The sequence below is a fragment of the Oncorhynchus mykiss genome, chromosome 9 (assembly GCF_057628025.1).
Source record: "Oncorhynchus mykiss isolate SJ-2025 chromosome 9, ASM5762802v1, whole genome shotgun sequence".
In the NCBI taxonomy this organism is placed as follows: domain Eukaryota; kingdom Metazoa; phylum Chordata; class Actinopteri; order Salmoniformes; family Salmonidae; genus Oncorhynchus; species Oncorhynchus mykiss.
In genome coordinates this window covers 59,682,399-59,699,898 of record NC_143030.1, presented here as the reverse complement: position 1 = coordinate 59,699,898, position 17,500 = coordinate 59,682,399, and the positions used below count along the sequence as shown (strand labels likewise).

Below are 17,500 nucleotides of genomic sequence, written 5' to 3'. Positions count from 1 at the left end.
CTTTTTTGATGGACTTTTTATGCACCATTGTCGATAACAGAGCGAGTTAACTTGAACCCAAAATGTATACGAAACAATAGATTTCAATGGAAAATGGGTTTTGAGTGGGAAGGAAAGGTATGCAACATTTTGACACAATGTGTAAATAAGTCCGAGATTTATTCCATTATCGCTCTTTTGCCAAGTCACTCACAACTGTTATCTTTGTGCCCACTGATATGCCAAAATGCATTTCTCATCGTTGTGTGTCCACCAGCCTTGTAACTAAGTCCTCGATGTAATGAGTAACATTTGCAAATCAAATGTATATCAATCAGCATCCGCACGACAGACGATAAACAAAGGCGCACATTAAATCCGACCAGGCAGAAAATTGCTCGAGTAAAGCCGCACTTGAGAAACCCATCCGGAGAAATGAATAAACAAACAAACAAACTAACATTGAAACAAACTAATGTGTTGTCATGGACAGTGGCTGTGGGTTTGTTGGTCTGGTAGAGGTAGTGGCTGTCTATCTCTCTGTCCGTTTGAAGCCAGTCTCCAACATTGGGACAGAATCAGTACAGAATTGGGATCAGTCAAATCTCTGATAGGAGATATATAATATACATACAGTTGAAGTCGGAAGTTTACATACACTTATAGTTTTGGCAAGTCGGTTAGGACATCTACTTTGTGCATGACACAAGTCATTTTTCCAACAATTGTTTACAATTACACTTATAATTCATTTGCAAGTGCAAATCAATCCCAGAACAAAGGACCTTGTGACGATGCTGGAGGAAACAGGTACAAATGTATCTATATCCACAATAAACCGAGTCCTATATTGACTTAACCTGAAAGGCTGCTCATTAAGGAAGAAGCCACTGCTCCAAAACAGCCATAAAAAAAGCCAGACTACGATTTGCAACTGCACATGGGGTCAAAGATTGTACTTTTTGGAGAAATGTCCTCTGGTCTGATGAAACAAAAATTTATATTTTGGCCATAATGACCATCGTTATGTTTGGAGGATAAAGGGGGAGGCTTTCAAGCTGAAAATCCCCATCCCGACCGTGAAGCACGAGGATGGCTGCATCATGTTGTGGGGGTACTTTGCTGCAAGAGGGACTGGTGCACTTCACAAAATAGATGGCATCATCTGGATGGACAATGATGTGGATATATTGAAGCAACATCTCAAGACATCAGTCAGTTCAAGCTTGGTCGCAAATGGGTCTTCCGAATGGACAATGACCCCAAGCATATTTCCAAAGTTGTGGCAAAATGGCTTAAGGACAACAAAGTCAAGGTATTGGAGTGGCCATCACAAAGCTCTGACCTCAATCCCATGGAAAATTTGTGGGCAGAACTGAAAACGCGTGTGCGAGCAAGGAGGCCTACAAACCTGACTCAGTTACTCCAGCCCTGTCAGGAGGAATGGGCCAAAATTCACCCAACTTATTGTGGGAAGCTTTTGGAAGGCTACCTGAAATGTTTGACCCAAGTTAAATAATTTAAAGGCAATGCTACCAAATACTAATTGAGTGTATGTAAACTTCTGACCCATTGGGAATGTGATGAAAGAAATAAACGCTGAAATAAATCATTCTCTCTACTATTATTCTGACATTTCACATTCTTAAAATAAAGTAGTAAACCTAACTGACGTAAGACAGGATTAAATGTCAGGAATTGTGAAAAACAGAGTAAATGTATTTGGCTAAGGTGGATGTAAAGTTCCGACTTATCCAAAACCTGATTATACCATAAGTCCCTATGGAGTTCCTTACATTCAGTTACACTGTATTATATCACCCATTAGGGAATAATTTGGGGATAGTTTTCCTTGTCCAATTTATAACCATTAGAGCAGCTTTGGCTGTAGAGATGTAAAAACTGAGATGTCTGGATAAACTAACATTAGTCTCTCTGCTGCTAATCAGAAGATGTATCAAAGTGACAGAGTGAAGTATTGTGCATCTCTGTTCTCCTTCTGTCACCCCCATTAACTGCTCTGGGGGGTAAAATATAGGCCTAGTGTACTTCCTTTGATTAAGATACAGTATTACACGCTAGGCTAGCTTTGGTTGACTCTTATATGGTCGTTAATGTATGTTGTCATTGATTGTAATGAGATAGCATGTATAGAGTTGCATATCTGTCTGATAAAGTATGTACAGGGCCTTTAGAAAGTATTCACACCACTTTACTTTTTTGTTATGTTACAAAGTGGGATTCAAATGGATTTAATTGTCATTTTTTTGTCAATGATCTACACAAATGTCAAAATTAGAGAAATATATATATTAAAATAAATAAATAAAACACCAATATCTTGATTAGATAAGTATTCAGCCCCCTGAGTCAATACATGTTTGAATCGATTACAGCTTTGAGTCTTTCTAGGTAAGAGCTTTCCACACCTGGTTTGTGCAACATTTGCAATATTTAAAAATTCTTCGAGCTCTGTCAAATTTGTTGTTGATTATTGCTAGACAACCATTTTCAGATCTTGCAATAGATTTTCAAACAGATGTAATTCAAAACTGTAACTCTGCCACTCAGGAACATTCACTGTCTTCTTGGTAAGCAACTCCAGTGTAGATTTGCCTTTGTGTTTTAGCTTATTGTCCTGCTGAAAGGTGAATTCCTCTCCCAGGGTTTGGTGGAAAGCAGACTGAACCAGGTTTTTCTCTCGGATTTTGCTTGTGCTTAGCTCCATTTATTTTTTATCCTGAAAACCTCCCCAGTCTTTAATTATTACAAGCATACCCATACCATGATGCAGCCACCACTATGCTTAAAAATATGGAGAATGGTAATCCGTAATGTTGTATTGGATTTGCCTCAAACATAATAATTTGTATTTAGGACAAAAAGTGAATTGCTTTGCCATATTTTTTTGCATGGTGAAATCTGACTGGTTTCCTTCCTCTCCGACAATAGAGTTAAGAAGGACGCCTGTAACTGGGTGTATTGATACACATTCCAAATGAATAATTAGTAATGAATAACTTCACCGTGCTCAATGGGATATTCAATGTCTGCTTTGTTTTACCCATCTGCAATAGGTGCCCTTCTTTGCGAGGCGTTGTACATTTTGCTGGTCTTTGTGGTTGAATTAGTGTTTGAAATTCACTGCTTGACTGAGGGACCTTACAGATAATTGTATGTGTTTTGTGGTTACAGAGATGAGGTAGTCATTAAACAGGTCACGAGAGAGAGTCCATGCAACTTATTATATGACTTGTTAAGCACATTTTTAGTCCTGGACTTATTTAGGCTTGTCTTTACAATTGGGTTGAATACTTATTGACTCAAGGCATTTCAGCTTTTCATTTTTATTACATTTGGATTTTTGGGGGAAAAACATGATTCCAATTTGACATGAGTTATTGTGTGTAGGCCAGTGACACAAAAATCTCAATTGAATCCATTTTAAATTCAGGAAGTAACACAACAAAATGGGGAAAATGCAATACTTTCTGAAGTTACTGTATTCGTCCATTTAGACAGACATCCTCAGTGCCACCTGTCTCTCCTCCATGTCTGCCAAGCATAATTCCTTCCTTCCCTCAAATTTACAATCTGTCTCATCTGGCTTTTTTCCCCCTCTTCCCTCTCTCGTCTCTCTGATGTTGTGAAAGCATTTCTCCTGTGAGTACACACAGGCATGCACACACACTAGAGGAAGTGTGTCCAACGACGACGTCTTGGTAAGCTGCAGTAGCGCTACAGTAAACAGACTGTGAACAGGCGAGGGAGGAGAAGGCCTGCCAAAGAGCCCCGGCTCCAACTCTCCGCCCTGCTCAACTTTGGCTGTCTCCATCCCCAATGTCACGGCTCAGAACAGACCAGCCAACTCCACCACTACTGCAGCCAGCCTTACGGAATGGGACAAACGTCTGAGACTGTACCTTTAATTCTTTTGCAATGTTAAATTAGCGAAAGCCGGTACCTTCTCATGGTCTCTCACCTTCCGCCGTTAGATGTGGGTTCTCCCCACTGTGCTGCGACACTGGCACTGGACAAACTCTTCTCTAGCTCTCCCTGGCAGGGGTAGCTGAGTGCCAGGCTGTCCCCTCTTCGGTTCTCCCAGGCGCAGCCTCCTGCTCAGGGATCCAAGCCGGCCACTGATCTCGCCTACTTTAATTATTCAAAGTGTATTAAATCTTAATTTCTAGATGCCTCAGATCGTTCTAATGGAGGCTGGGGATCATTTCTACATAGAGGAGAGGAGTTGAGATCCTGGTGAAGGCTTCTTCATGTGGGGTTTGGTCCAATGACACCATCAGGGCCAGCTCCACTTCCTGTGTTTTCTCTTTAATAATTCCCAGTCATCTAATGCTGCTGTCCTAGTTCTCCCCTTCAGAGAAAGTATTGACTCTACAGCTCCCATGGCAACGTCAGCATAATACGTGGTCAGTGATCATGTTTCATGTTTGGTGCAAAGCAAGTTCTTTGTACAGTTTATACAATATCCTTAAGAGTATATTGACGTACCCGTGTGTCAGTCTTAGTAACACAATTAAACAATCCCCATCAAAATGAGTCGGTTTCAGCTAGAGATATTTGTTTTTGTTGCATGGGCTGCGTCTCAATTCACCACCTCAATACTCCACCTACGTCGCCCTTCCACATCTGTGTTGTAAAGTGGCTGAGCTACAGTGGTGTTTATCAGACCATGACATCCTCAGTCTGTAGCATCCGAACCGTTTGGCTACAAACTATTATGACCAGTCTATGGAGAGATGAGACTCTCCGTTTTCCTCTACGACCCCCACAAGTGTCATGGGACTCGTTTGAAGGTAACCCATACAAACATATACAAGTATGGAGGTAGTTTAGTGCCAACAAAAACAAGGGGTTAAATATGTGTCCCCCAAAAAATGTGATACCTAAAGGGGTCCTAAAACTCAAAATCAAACAGCTTAGTTATCAAACAGGTATAAAACATTTTTTATACAATTATTTGATCAAATATTGAATTTGGATGTTAAGATCCACGGCATGACCATCTTTAAACAATCCCCCTCCTCCTCCGATCTGCAATATTATTAGCCATGAAGATTCAGTTACAGTATGTGGATACTATCTGTGACTGCGTATCAGATTTCTGACCTGGCGTATCTCATCTCTCCCTACTCTCCTTGCTCCTCCACATTAGGGCCCAGGAATGGGCAGACACTCCAGAAGCCTTTTCATGGTTCAAAGTCCCTTTCATTTTACCGCTGAGCTCCTCTGAGAGGTTCATGGTGTCCTATCAAGCACAGTTCTATCACCGTGTCTCACCAGAGAACTAGACCTTGGGAACTTTCTTCATACTACCTGTCAAGTGTTACTCTTTACAACTTTCGTCTTAGTAATATAATTACATAGTTACATAATATAGTTCTGTTTATTGTTGTTTGTTACACTGTTGTCTTATGATCGAAACACAATATCAATTGTCTGAGCTCAGTATTTCCTAGCATCAGATATGAATAGCACCCTGTGTAATGATCTGGTGTATCTGCAGTAACACACACCTCTGGGAGTTGGTTGTGAAAGCTTAAATCGATTTATCACATTTATTCAAGTCTCTGCATGCAGCCCAGATCCAGTTTGACAGAAACAGACAGGCCAATCTCTGATAAAACAAAGCCCAGAGTTCCATTTTGTTTGGCTCTAAACAGCTCAGCTCTGTCCAAATGAAGAGGCCAGCAGGGCACAATTGGATTCTGTAGGGAGCGGTAGGCAGGCCTGAAATCACTGAGAGGGCTTGGTTGTGTTGATGGATATGATATGCTGCTCGCTGGCCCCCTTGACCTGTCGGCACATTATTCTTAGGAGAAATCTATGGGGACGTGTATTGGCTCGCATGAAACCCAGCAAATCTCAGAGTGAGATCATATTATTCAGCATCTCTCTGTCTGTGTTTCCCTCGAGAGATCTAGTCATCATATCAGAGTCCTTCTTAGCTCTTCCCCTCTGTCTGTCTGTCTCCCATTCCCCTCTGTCTGTCTGTCTCCCTCTGTCTCCCGTTCCCCTCTGTCTGATGTGGGTCCTGCTTCTTGCTCATGGGATGTATCAGTGATGCAGTGGGTTGTGTCAGTAATTTTTATTTATTCATCTAGACAAGACAGTTAAGAACAAATTCTTATTTTCAATGACAGCCTAGGAACAGTGGGTTAACTGCCTTGTTCAGGGACAGAACGACAGATTTGTACCTTGTCAGCTCGGGGATTTGAACTTGCAACCTTTCGGTTACTAGTCTACCCTGCCGCCCCATAAGGGTGCTCTGCAGCTCTCCAAAAGGGGACCATCGCACTCTCCCAAATGCTCGGCCGGTGTGCAAAACCCGCAAATCCAGACAAACAAATGGTGTAATGGGTCCGCATTCAAAAATATGTCTCATAAAGCTTACCGCAGTTTTCATTTTTTTTAAATTATTTTTACTGCATTAGGGATAGCATACTCTGCAGCTCTCTCCTCTCCACACTCTCCCTTCCTCGCCCCACCACACAGCACACCCCTCTGTCAATCACAAAGCTACTCATCTATCAACACCCCTTGCCGCCAGCAGTGACACACCATCCCTCATGGTGGATTAGAATTGGCCAGGGGGCCTGAAGGAGGAGGCCCATGAGGTCACAGCCAGCAGCCCCACAGAGAACACCTCAGCATCCCATGATGACATCACCTCATACTGTAGCAATAATGCAGGGCCAATGGGAGATATAATCATCCAAATGAGAAACTAGGAAGACCCTTGTTCCTCCCTCCATGGCCTACAAACACCACCCTCTCCCTCTGCTAGTATTTTTAGAAGAATCAGATTTCAAACCTGTTGCAGAAGACGGAAGAGGCTTGACTGTCTCTCTGTCTCTCTGTCTCTCTGTCTCTCTGTCTGTCTGTCTGTCTGTCTCTCTGTCTCTCTGTCTCTCTGTCTGTCTGTCTCTCTTTCTGTCTCTGTCTGTCTGTTTCTGTCTGTCTGTCTGTCTCTCTGTCTGTCTGTCTGTCTGTCTGTCTCTCTGTCTCTCTGTCTCTCTGTCTGTCTGTCTCTCTGTCTGTCTGTCTGTCTGTCTGTCTGTCTGTCTGTCTGTCTGTCTGTCTGTCTGTCTGTCTGTCTGTCTGTCTGTCTGTCTGTCTGTCTCTTGTTCTGCTGTTTGTTATGTAAGCCCTGCTTAATCTTCTAAGACTGTAACCTCTGCAGTGTTACACGGCTTGATGGGAGGAGAAAATCAAATGCTAACAGAAATCTGTTGCCAGAGGGGGCATGTCTGGAGGCTGCTTTTCAACAAAACAAACACCATGCAGACTAGCAAGCCCTGCGGAGCTGCCGGGGCCAGGCTAGCACTAAGAGGAGGAAATGGGAGAAGTAGAGATGAGTCTGGAGCCAGAAAACCCACTCATCTTTATCTGCTGCTGGCTGACACCTTATGCCTTCTTCCTGTTTGCCCTCCAGACAGGTTCCTCTGCAGCGCTCTGACTCCCAGCCCCACAACCCCAGGGTTAGATTGGTGTTTTGGAGCAGGGACAGCTGTAAGCTGCCTCTCTCTGTCTCTCCCAGAGTTCCAGCCTCGTTTCCCCCCGAGGGGTTGAGGGCAACACAAATAATCAGCCAAACACTCTCCTATTTGGTGAACCCCTGACTCTCCTCCTGACTCTCATTCCCACCTTAATAAACGACTCCCAGGGCCATGTCTCACCTCTTCTTGATTCACAGCACCAGGGGAGAGAGGGGATAAAGTGTGGGGGGAGCACTGAGAGCAGCAAACTTAACCTGGAGCCCCAGCTCACACAAGCCTCTCGCTCGCTCTCTCTCTCTCGCTCTCTCTCTCTCTCTCCCTCTCTTTCTCTCTCTCTCTCTCTCCCTCCCTCTCTTTCTCTCTCTCTCTCTCTTTCCCTCCCTCTCTTTCTCTCTTTCTCTCTCTCTCTCTCTCCCTCCCTCTCTCTCTCTCTCTCTCTCTCTCACTCTCTCTCACGCTCTCTCACTCTCTCTCTCTCTCTCCCTCACTCTCTCTCTCTCTCTCTCTCTCCCCCTCTCTCTCTCTCTCACTATCTCAATTCAATTCAAAGGGCTTTATTTGAATGGTAAACATGTTTACATTGACAAAAGTGAAATAACAATAAAATAATTAACAGTAAACTAACAGTAAACATTAAACATTACATTCACAAAAGTTTCAAAGGAATAGAGACATTTCAAATGTATGTTATACATATATAATAGTATATAAGCAGTGCTGTAAAGATGTGCAAATAGTTAAAGCACATCTGGGAAAATAAATACACATAGACCTTGTATTTACAATATGTGAGTTTATCAAAATTGGATTTGTTTTCTAATTCTTTGTGGGTCTGTGTAATCTGAGGGAAATATGTGTCTCTATGGTCATACATTTGGCAGGAGGTGTAACGGTTTTCTTGACTTGAAGGAGAGGCGGACCAAAATGCAGCGTGGTTTCTATTCACGGTTCTTTAATAAAGACTCTACACATGAACAAACTAACAAAACAAGAAACGTGAAAACCCAAAACAGCCCTATCTGGTGCAAACACAGACACAGGAACAATCACCCACAAAACCCAACACCAAACAGGCTACCTATTTTCGACCTCATTTTGTGGGCAGTGTGCACATAGGTCTGCCTACGGCGGCCTTTCTCAATAGCAAGGCTATGTTCACTGAGTCTCTACATAGTCAAAGCTTTCCTTCATTTTTGGTCAGCCACAGTGGTCAGGTATTCTGCCATGGTGTACTCTCAGTTTAGGGACAAATAGCTTTCCAGTTTGCTCTTTTTGTTGTTAATTCTTTCCAATTTGTCAAGTAATTATCTTTTTGTTTGCTCATGATTTTGTTGGGTCTAATTGTGTTACTGTCCTGGACCACCTTTCTTATGGGATTCTTCTCTAGGTTAATCTCTCTGTCGGTGATGGCTTTGTTATGAGAGGTTTGGGAATCGCTTCCTTTTAGGTGGTTGAAGAATTTAACTATTTTTGCTAACTAGTATATCGTCTTAATTCTGCTCTGCATGCATTATTCGTTTTTTTGCGGTGTACATAGCAGATGTTTTTGCAGAATTCTGCATGCAGAGTCTCAATTCGTTGTTTGTCCCATTTTATGAATTTTGGGGTTGGTGAGCGGACCCCAGACCTTACAACCATAAAGGCCAATGGGTTCTTTAACTGATTCAAGTATCCTAATTGGGATGTTGAATTTTATGTTCCTATTTGATGGCGTAGAAGGTCCTTCTTGCCTTGTCTCTCAGATGATTCACAGCTTTGTGGAAGCTACCTGTGGTGCTGATGTTTAGGCCTAGGTGTGTATAGTTTTCTGTGTGCTCTAGGGCAAAGGTATCTAGATGGAATTTGTATTTGTGGTCCTGGCAACTGGAACTTTTTTGGAACGCTATGATTTTTGTCTTACTGAGATTTACTGTCAGGGCCCAGGTCTGTCAGGGCCCAGGTCTGACAGAATCTGTGCAGAAGATCTAGGTGCCCCTCCTTGGTTGGGGACAGAAGCAGCAGATCATCAGCAAACAGTAGAGATTTTACTTTAGATTCTAGTAGGGTGAGGCCGGGTGCTGCAGACGGTTCTAGTGCCCTTGCTAATTCGTTGATATGGACAATATAAACAAACGTATGTGAACACCCCTTCAAATTAGTGGATTTGGTGTATAAAATTGAGCACACAACCATGCAATCTCCATGGACAAACAGAATAATCGCCTTACTGAAGAGCTCAGTGAGTTTCAACATGGCAGCGTCATGTCAACTGTTAATGCTGTTATTGTAGAGTGGAAACATCTAGGCCGCGAAGTGGTAGGCCACACAAGCTCACAGAATTGGACCGCCGAGTGCTGAAGAGCGTAGCGCGTAAAAAACATCTGTCCTCGGTTGCAACACTCACTACCGAGTTCCAAACTGGAAGCAACCTCAGCACAATAACTGTTCGTCGGGAGCTTTGTGAAATGGGTTTCCATGGCCGAGCAGCCGCACCCAAGCCTAAGATCACCATGTGCAATGCCAAGCATCTGCTGGAGTGGTGTAAAGCTTGCCGCGATTGGACTCTGGAGCAGTGGAATCTCGCTCTCTGGAGTGATGAATCACACTTCACCATCTGGCAGTCTGACGGACAAATCTGGATTTGGCGGATGCCAGGAGAACACTACCTGCCCGAATACATAGTGGCAACTGTAAAGTTTGGTGGATTAGGAATAATGGTCTGGGGCTGTTTCTCATGGTTCGGGCTAAGCCCGTTAGTTCCAGTGAAGGGAAATCTTAATTCTACAGCATACAATGACATTCTTGACAATTCTGTGCTTCCAATATTGTGGCAACAGTTTGTAGAAGGCCCTTTCCTGTTTCAGCATGACAATTCCCCTGTACACAAAACAAAATAGTTTGTTGAGATCGGTGTGGAAGAACATGACTGGCCAGCACAGAGCCCTGACCTCAACCCCATCAAACACCTTAGGGATTATTTGGAACGCCGACTGTGAGCCAGGCCTAATCGCCCAACATCGGTGCCTTCCCAGAAGAGTGTTTGTGTACATGGATTTTATAATGTTGTATTTTTTTCCCCCAACGCCACTTTCCATCAATTTGTATAGCAGACCCTCATGCCAAATTGAGTCAAAAGCTTCTTTGAAATCAACAGAGCATGACAAGACTTTGCCTTTGTTTTGTTTGTTTGTCAATTAGAGTGCGCAGGGTGAATATGTGGTCTGTCGTACCGTAATTTGGTGAAAAGCCCATTTGACATTTGCTCAGTACATTGTTTTCACTGAGGAAATGTACGTTTCTCTCTCTCTCTCTCTTTCTCTCCCTCTCTCTGTCTTTCTCCCTTTCTGTCATTTCAAAGGAAATAAAGGAGTGAATAAAGGAAAGCGAGAAACCACTTCAAAGGAATCCCCCTGGTAAACCATTGTTCCATTGTACTCTGGAAGAGTGCAATCTGATACACACTTTCAACTCTGTTTTGACACCTGTCAGGACTGGCAATGAAATAGTTTCTATTTTTTCTCCACCCCTTTTTGTTGATCTCTTTTTTTTTCTCCTTCTCTTGCCCTCAACTTGTGTGCATCACCAGTTCCCTTCTGAACGTGGCAGGTCCGTAATGAGAACCAGAGGTTGGGAGGTTGCGGTCTGTCTCTGTGCCCCAGCTGGATGGCAATGTCTGGGGCTGATGGTTGAGTTTGGCTGGGCTGGGTGCTGAGTGCTGCAGGATGTGGTTCTGGCTTGGCCCGCAGTGCTGATCCAGCACACTCCGTGTCTACGACCCTCCAGTCCATGCAATGCACCAGGCCTCTGAGGTTTCTGCTGCAGGCATGCGGGCCATGTGTTGGCACAGTTGGGGCCAGAGTGTGATTCAGACTGAGGAGTTAGCAGTCTGTCTGTCTCTGTCTCTGCACTGTCTGGCCAGAGACACGTGTTTTACATACCACAGAGGGAGGCTGCGGTTTGCCTGACCCACGCTACCCAGACAGTCTGCGATAGCAGCTTTACACTGGTTTGGCGGGAAGAGGACTGTTTCACTTCTTTGTCCTGGGGACAGACACAAATGCACACACATACACACACACACACACACACAAACACACACACACACACACACACACAACTTTACTTCTCCTTTCTTCCTGAAGTCAGTCCCTATCAGAGGCTGGAGGCAGTTCATTAAGCGTGTTGTTTACGCTTGTCTGTTCCCCACCTGTGTGCAGTGAATACTAAAGCCAGGCTACCAGCACAACGTCTCGTTCGGACTCAGAGCAGCCCGCCTGGAATTGATCCTTCTCCCTCTTCGCTGCTTTAGAATTGGGGATTCATTCACAAGCCCCATTATTCTTGTTTCGCTATTTGGGTTTGTGTATCACCCAATTCCATTACGTCCAATGATTTTCTTTGCCCAATGGCTTCCGATTCAAATTGCAATTTCAAGTCATTACCTGCACTTAATTTAACGCTGGTTTGGCAAAGCACAAACTGATATACAAATATACGATGCTGAGCTTACGGTAATAGTGATTCAAGAAATTAAAGTTCCAATGAATATTTTGGGAGTGTTGGTATGAAAGGACAATAGAGCACCCGTATTTATTAGTCATCTGGACCTTCCTTATCCTCAGTAGTAGTCTCCCTATTGTCCTGAGGCGAATCCTAAACATTTCTTCTAGCTTAGTATCAAGAGTCTTTCATTGTCTCTTACATAGTAATTGAAGATGGAAGCAAGGCTGTCCAGGGGGAAATTGCATCATACTCTATTTATTCAGCAAAGGAGAGAAGAGGAGAGGAGACGAGAGAAGAGGAGAGCAGAATAAGGGAGAGGAGAGGTGAATAGGGGAAGGAAGAGGAGAGGGTAGGAGAAAGAGGGGGGAAAGAGGGTGTGAGAGGAGGGAGGGAGGGTAGGAGAGGAGGAGAGCGGAGAGGAAACGAGGAGAGCTGTGGTGGAACACAGTTTAATAACAAGACTGCAGCCGCAGGCAATTAAATCTGCAGCCCAATAGAAGAGCCTGGCTGCCTGGTGTCACAGAGCCCTGTGTTGGCTTCTGAGCAGGAGTCTGTTTACACAGCCCAACTCATGATAAGAAGCTTCACTCACACACAGGGATGATATGGTCAGTGTTGTCTATAGAGTATACTATAGATAATAGTCTGCCAGACCTGGAACTTTCATATTATGTTTGAAATTCGTCAAATGTCTACAAATGTTGATATTGGAGTAGTTTTAGCTTAAGGTACAGTTTTATTGTACATTTTTTAGATTTAGGCTTGGCTCTTTGTTTTTCCTGCTGACAAAGGTTGTCTGCTGTCTGGACTTGTTTGTCTAGCTTATTGGCATTGACTCATTTGAATAGGAAGAGTAAGAACACATTTCGTTCACTCACATTACCATGGTACTGTTCATGTTTTTGCCTTGTAGCTGTTTGGAATAGTAATATTCATTGTTTACAGCCTGTTTCTAAATCTGGTGTGGGAGAAGATGGCGTCTAATGCAACTATTTCAACAAATACATTTTTCCTTTGCCAAGTGTGTCCGTGGTTGCCCATCTCCTGTTCATTGATGTATATCTTAAGCTGCCCATTGCTCTGTTCCTGTTTGCTCCAGTGCCCCTGTGTTGGGGTCAGGGCCAGGAGAGGAGACCAAACAGCACGGACTGCTCTTCCCATTGATTGCCTGGACTGGATTTGAATGGACTGGCTCTTTTGCCCAGACTCTGCCAAAACCTTTAAATGACATAAACACTAGAATAGCTTCATTTTGTTTCTTTTTTTCGCACTGTCTTGCTAATCGGTTGGCATGGCAATGACCTCTGTGGTCGCTCATCTGCCCCCCCCCCCCCCCCACACAGAAATATGCCAGTTTCTCTGAGCAATTAGGGCCATTACATGGCTTCATACAATTAGAAATACTGCATTCCTCTGTCTTCCTCACAGTTGGTTGTGTCTGTACGTGTTGTATAACTCTGTGCTTAAAGCTCACACACTGTGCATCAAGACCGCTTTCAAAATCACTAATGCCATCTACAGTACAACTGCATTGCTATATTTACACGACATGGCTCGTCCAACATCTCATTCCAAAATCATGGGCATTAATATGGAGTTGGTCACCCCTTTGCTGCTATAACAGCCTCCACTCTTCTGGGAAGGCTTACAACTAGATGTTGGAACATTGCTGGGGGACTTGCTTCCATTCAGCTACAAGAGCATTAGTGAGGTCGGGCACTGATGTTGGGCGATTAGGCCTGGCTCTCAGTCGGCATTCCCAATTCATCCTAGTCAAGGTTTCCACACCGATTTTGACCAACCATTTCTGTATGGACCTCGCTTTGTGCACGGGGGCATTGTCATGCTGAAACAGGAAAGGGTCAACCCCAAACTGCCACAAAGTTGGAATAACGAAATCGTCTAGAATGTCATTGTATGCTGTAGCGTTAAGATTTCCCTACCCTGGAACTAAGGGGCCTAGCCCGAACCATGAAAAACAGCTCCAGACCAGACCTCCTCCACCAAACTTTACAGTTTTCACAATGCATTCGGGCAGGTAGTGTTCTCCTGGCCTCCGCCAAACTTAGATTTGTTCGTCAGACTGCCAAACCCATTTCAGCTCCCGACGAACAGTTATTCTGCTGATGTTGCTTCCAGGGGCAGTTTGGAACTCTATATATGTATTTGTATTTATAATGGATCCCCATTATGTGTTGCCAAAGCAGCTGCTACTCTTCCTGGGGTCCAGCAAAATGAAGGCAGTTTATACAATTTTAAAACATTACAATACATTCACAGATTTCACAACACACTGTGTGCCCTCAGGCCCATACTCCACCACTACCACATATCTACAATACAACATCTATGTGTACCTGTGTGTATAGTGCATATGTTATCGTGTGTGTGTGTATGCATGTGTCTGTGCCAATGTTTGTGTTGCTTCACAGTCCCCGCTGTTCCATAAGGTGTTTTTCATCTGTTTTTAAAATCTAATGTTACTGCTTGCTTCAGTTACTTGATGTGGAATAGAGTTCCATGTAGCCATGGCTCTATGTAGTACTGTGTGCCTCCCATAGTCTGTTCTGGACTTGGGGACTGTGAAGAGACCTCTTGTGGCATGTCTTGTGGGGTAGTGAATGTTGCAATCGAGGACAGACAATTTTTACGCGCTACGCGTTTTAGCACTGTCCCGTTCTGTTAGCTTGTGTGGCCTACCACTTCGCAGCTGAGACGTTGTTGCTCTTAGACGTTTTGACTTCCCAATACAGCTCTTACAGTTGACCGGGGCAGCTCTATTAGGGCAGAAATTGTTGGAAAGGTGGCATTCTATGACAGTGCCACATTGAAAGTCACTGAGCTCTTCAGTACAGGCTATTCTACTGCCAATGTTTGTGGAGATTGCATGGCTGTGTGCTAATTTTTTTTATATATATTTTTTTACAGTTGTCAGCAATGTGTGTGACTGAAATAGCCGATATCCACTAATTTGAAGGGGTGTTCACATACTTTTGGCCATGTAGTGTACTTTTCCAGTCCAGTAAATGTCCAGTCCTCCATTTCCTTAGTTCTAGCTGCTTACAGAATAGAAGCCTAACCATGGTCTCTCGCCCTGTTCCCAGGAGTGTCCCCAGATCCTGCCATCCACCCAGATCTACATCCCAGTGGGGGTGATGAAGCCCATCACCCTGCTGGCTAAGAACCTGCCTCAGCCCCAGTCTGGACAGAGGAACTACGAGTGTATCTTCCACATCCAGGGAGCCACCTACAGCGTCACCGCCCTGCGCTTCAACAGCACCAGCATCCAGTGTCAGAAGACCTCGGTGAGTACCATAACTGTCCTGTCTTATTCTGCTGTCCTCCACCCCACTCTGTACCGCACTACCACCCGCAACCCAACTACCATCCTAGTCATAGGTAATGCATGATAGAGGTTGTGTTTGTTTCTGTGTGTGTCTCTCTGTGTGTATCAGTGTGATAACCTTCCTTTAAAAAAAATGAGATGCCAGTCTGAGTGTCTCTGTCTTCTTGCTCTTACCTCCCTTTGGGTCCCCCCTGCTCTCCCCTGTTCTTTTGATATATTTACTCTGCCCATTTAGTTATAATAGAACCAGCAGCACCCATCCTCAGCCATTATCTCTCTCTCTCTCTCTCTCTCTCTCTCTCTCCCTCTCTCTCTCTCCTCTGTTTCCCCACTCTCTCTCTCTCTCCCTCTCTCTCTCCCTCTCTCTCTCCCTCTCTCTCTCCTCTGTTTCCCCACTCTCTCTCTCTCTCTCTCTCTCTCTCTCTCTCTCTCTCTCTCCCTCTCTCTCCTCTGTTTCCCCACTCTCTCTCTCTCTCCCTCTCTCTCTCTCTCTCTCTCTCTCTCTCTCCCTCTCTCTCTCTCTCTCTCTCTCCCTCTCTCTCCTCTGTTTCCCCACTCTCTCTCTCTCTCTCTCTCCCTCTCTCTCTCTCTCTCTCTCTATCTCTCTCCTCTGTTTCCCCACTCTCTCTCTCTCTCCATCTCCCTCTCTCTCCATCTCTCTCTCTCTCTCTCTCTCTCCCTCTCACTCTGCTCTGTTTCTCCACTCTCTCTCTCTTTTTCTCCCATTGAGCCGTAGGTTTGTCCAGCTAGCTCAGCCTGGGTGGACAGTGCTGTAACCATTCAGGCCTGATGAAACACGCAGCTGTATATTCGTTTTGACGGACTGCCGCCCATCTGCAGTCATTAACGGGTAGAGTGGTCCTGTGCGTTTGACAGTGGCATGACACTCGTCTGCGCTCCTTTATTGATGCCCATTATAGTACTCTCTCTCCCCTCTCACTCGAGAAACTCTTGGCACTTCTGAAGGGAACCTAATTACGCAGCTAAGAGCGCGAGGAGAGCTGTCTCACTAAATAGGCCTTTATCGACTGTTTGCTGTCGCAGCCATTTCAAATCAACAGCCTCTGCCCGCTCAGCCAATGGCATGCCATTTCTCCATTGGATATGAGCAGCAGACAAAGCGATATGGGTGTAAACAATCAGCTAGGGCTGCCAAGCAACTGACTATACAATAAGGGGATCATTGTAGCTGTCTCATGGTAACAGACAGCATGATATGTTGTTATGGTTAGTATGCATCATGCTCCAAACAGTGTTTATAATGTACGTTTTTCAGCTTGTAGTACGAGGCTAGTCCAACCTGCATCCCTCTGCCGTCTCTGTGTAGTCAGTCAGTCTGTCAGTCAGGTCAGTCAGTCAGTCAGGTCAGTCAGTCAGTCAGTCTGTCAGTCAGGTCAGTCAGTCAGTCAGGTCAGTCAGTCAGTCAGTCAGTCAGGTCAGTCAGTCAGTAAGTCAGTCAGTAAGTCAGTCTGTCAGTCAGGTCAGTCAGTCGGTCGGTCAGTCAGTCAGTCAGTCAGTCAGTCAGTCAGTCAGGTCAGTCAGTCAGTCAGGTCAGTCAGCCAGTCAGTCAGGTCAGTCAGTCAGGTCAGTCAGTCAGTCAGTCAGTCAGTCAGTCAGTCAGGTAGTCAGTCAGGTCAGTCAGGTAGTCAGTCAGTCAGTCAGTCAGTCAGTGTGCTGCTGGTGGCAGAGGGAGGCAGGGAGACACACTGTAACATGTCTTTGCCACTACTCAGCAAGCCAGACAAGCTGGCAATTTTAATATGGAACGGCAATTTCAGTCGTGTTCATTTCCACAGTGAAATCACATCAGTTAAATTAGAACTAATTACTTAACATTCTGTGATTTTAGCGTGAGTGCAGCATGTCTCTGTTCAGAGCTTTCTTATTAAAGGAAGTTATTAGCATATTTACCGTGGCACGGGGTGGTCATACGGAAGGAAGACCACAGCTTTTTCCAACTTGTCAGACAGACCCAAGTTCCTTTAACATGCCATCACTGTACCCGCCAGCCCCCATTCAGCCCTCAAGGATGGCTCGTTCCCTCTCACTGGTCACTTTACTGAACCAGAAGTCCACTTCTCTCACTGAGGGCAGAATAAACCGTGCAGGCAGATCTCCAGGTAGAACCTGTAGCACTGCACCAGCCTTGACCTGCGATGGAGCCCAGCCCAGGCCT

At 44.7% G+C, this 17,500-nt stretch overlaps 1 protein-coding gene across 2 annotated transcripts in view; it reads left to right on the top strand.

Annotated features, from left to right (window-relative positions):
- plxna1a (plexin A1a) overlaps nucleotides 1-17,500 on the top strand; it is a 266,753-nt gene that overhangs the window by 176,985 nt on the left and 72,268 nt on the right. For both annotated transcript variants that reach the window (XM_036988339.2, XM_036988338.2), the window contains exon 10: nucleotides 15,083-15,283. In XM_036988339.2, the coding sequence (XP_036844234.1) occupies nucleotides 15,083-15,283 (201 nt within the window). The remainder of the gene's footprint in view (nucleotides 1-15,082; nucleotides 15,284-17,500) is intronic.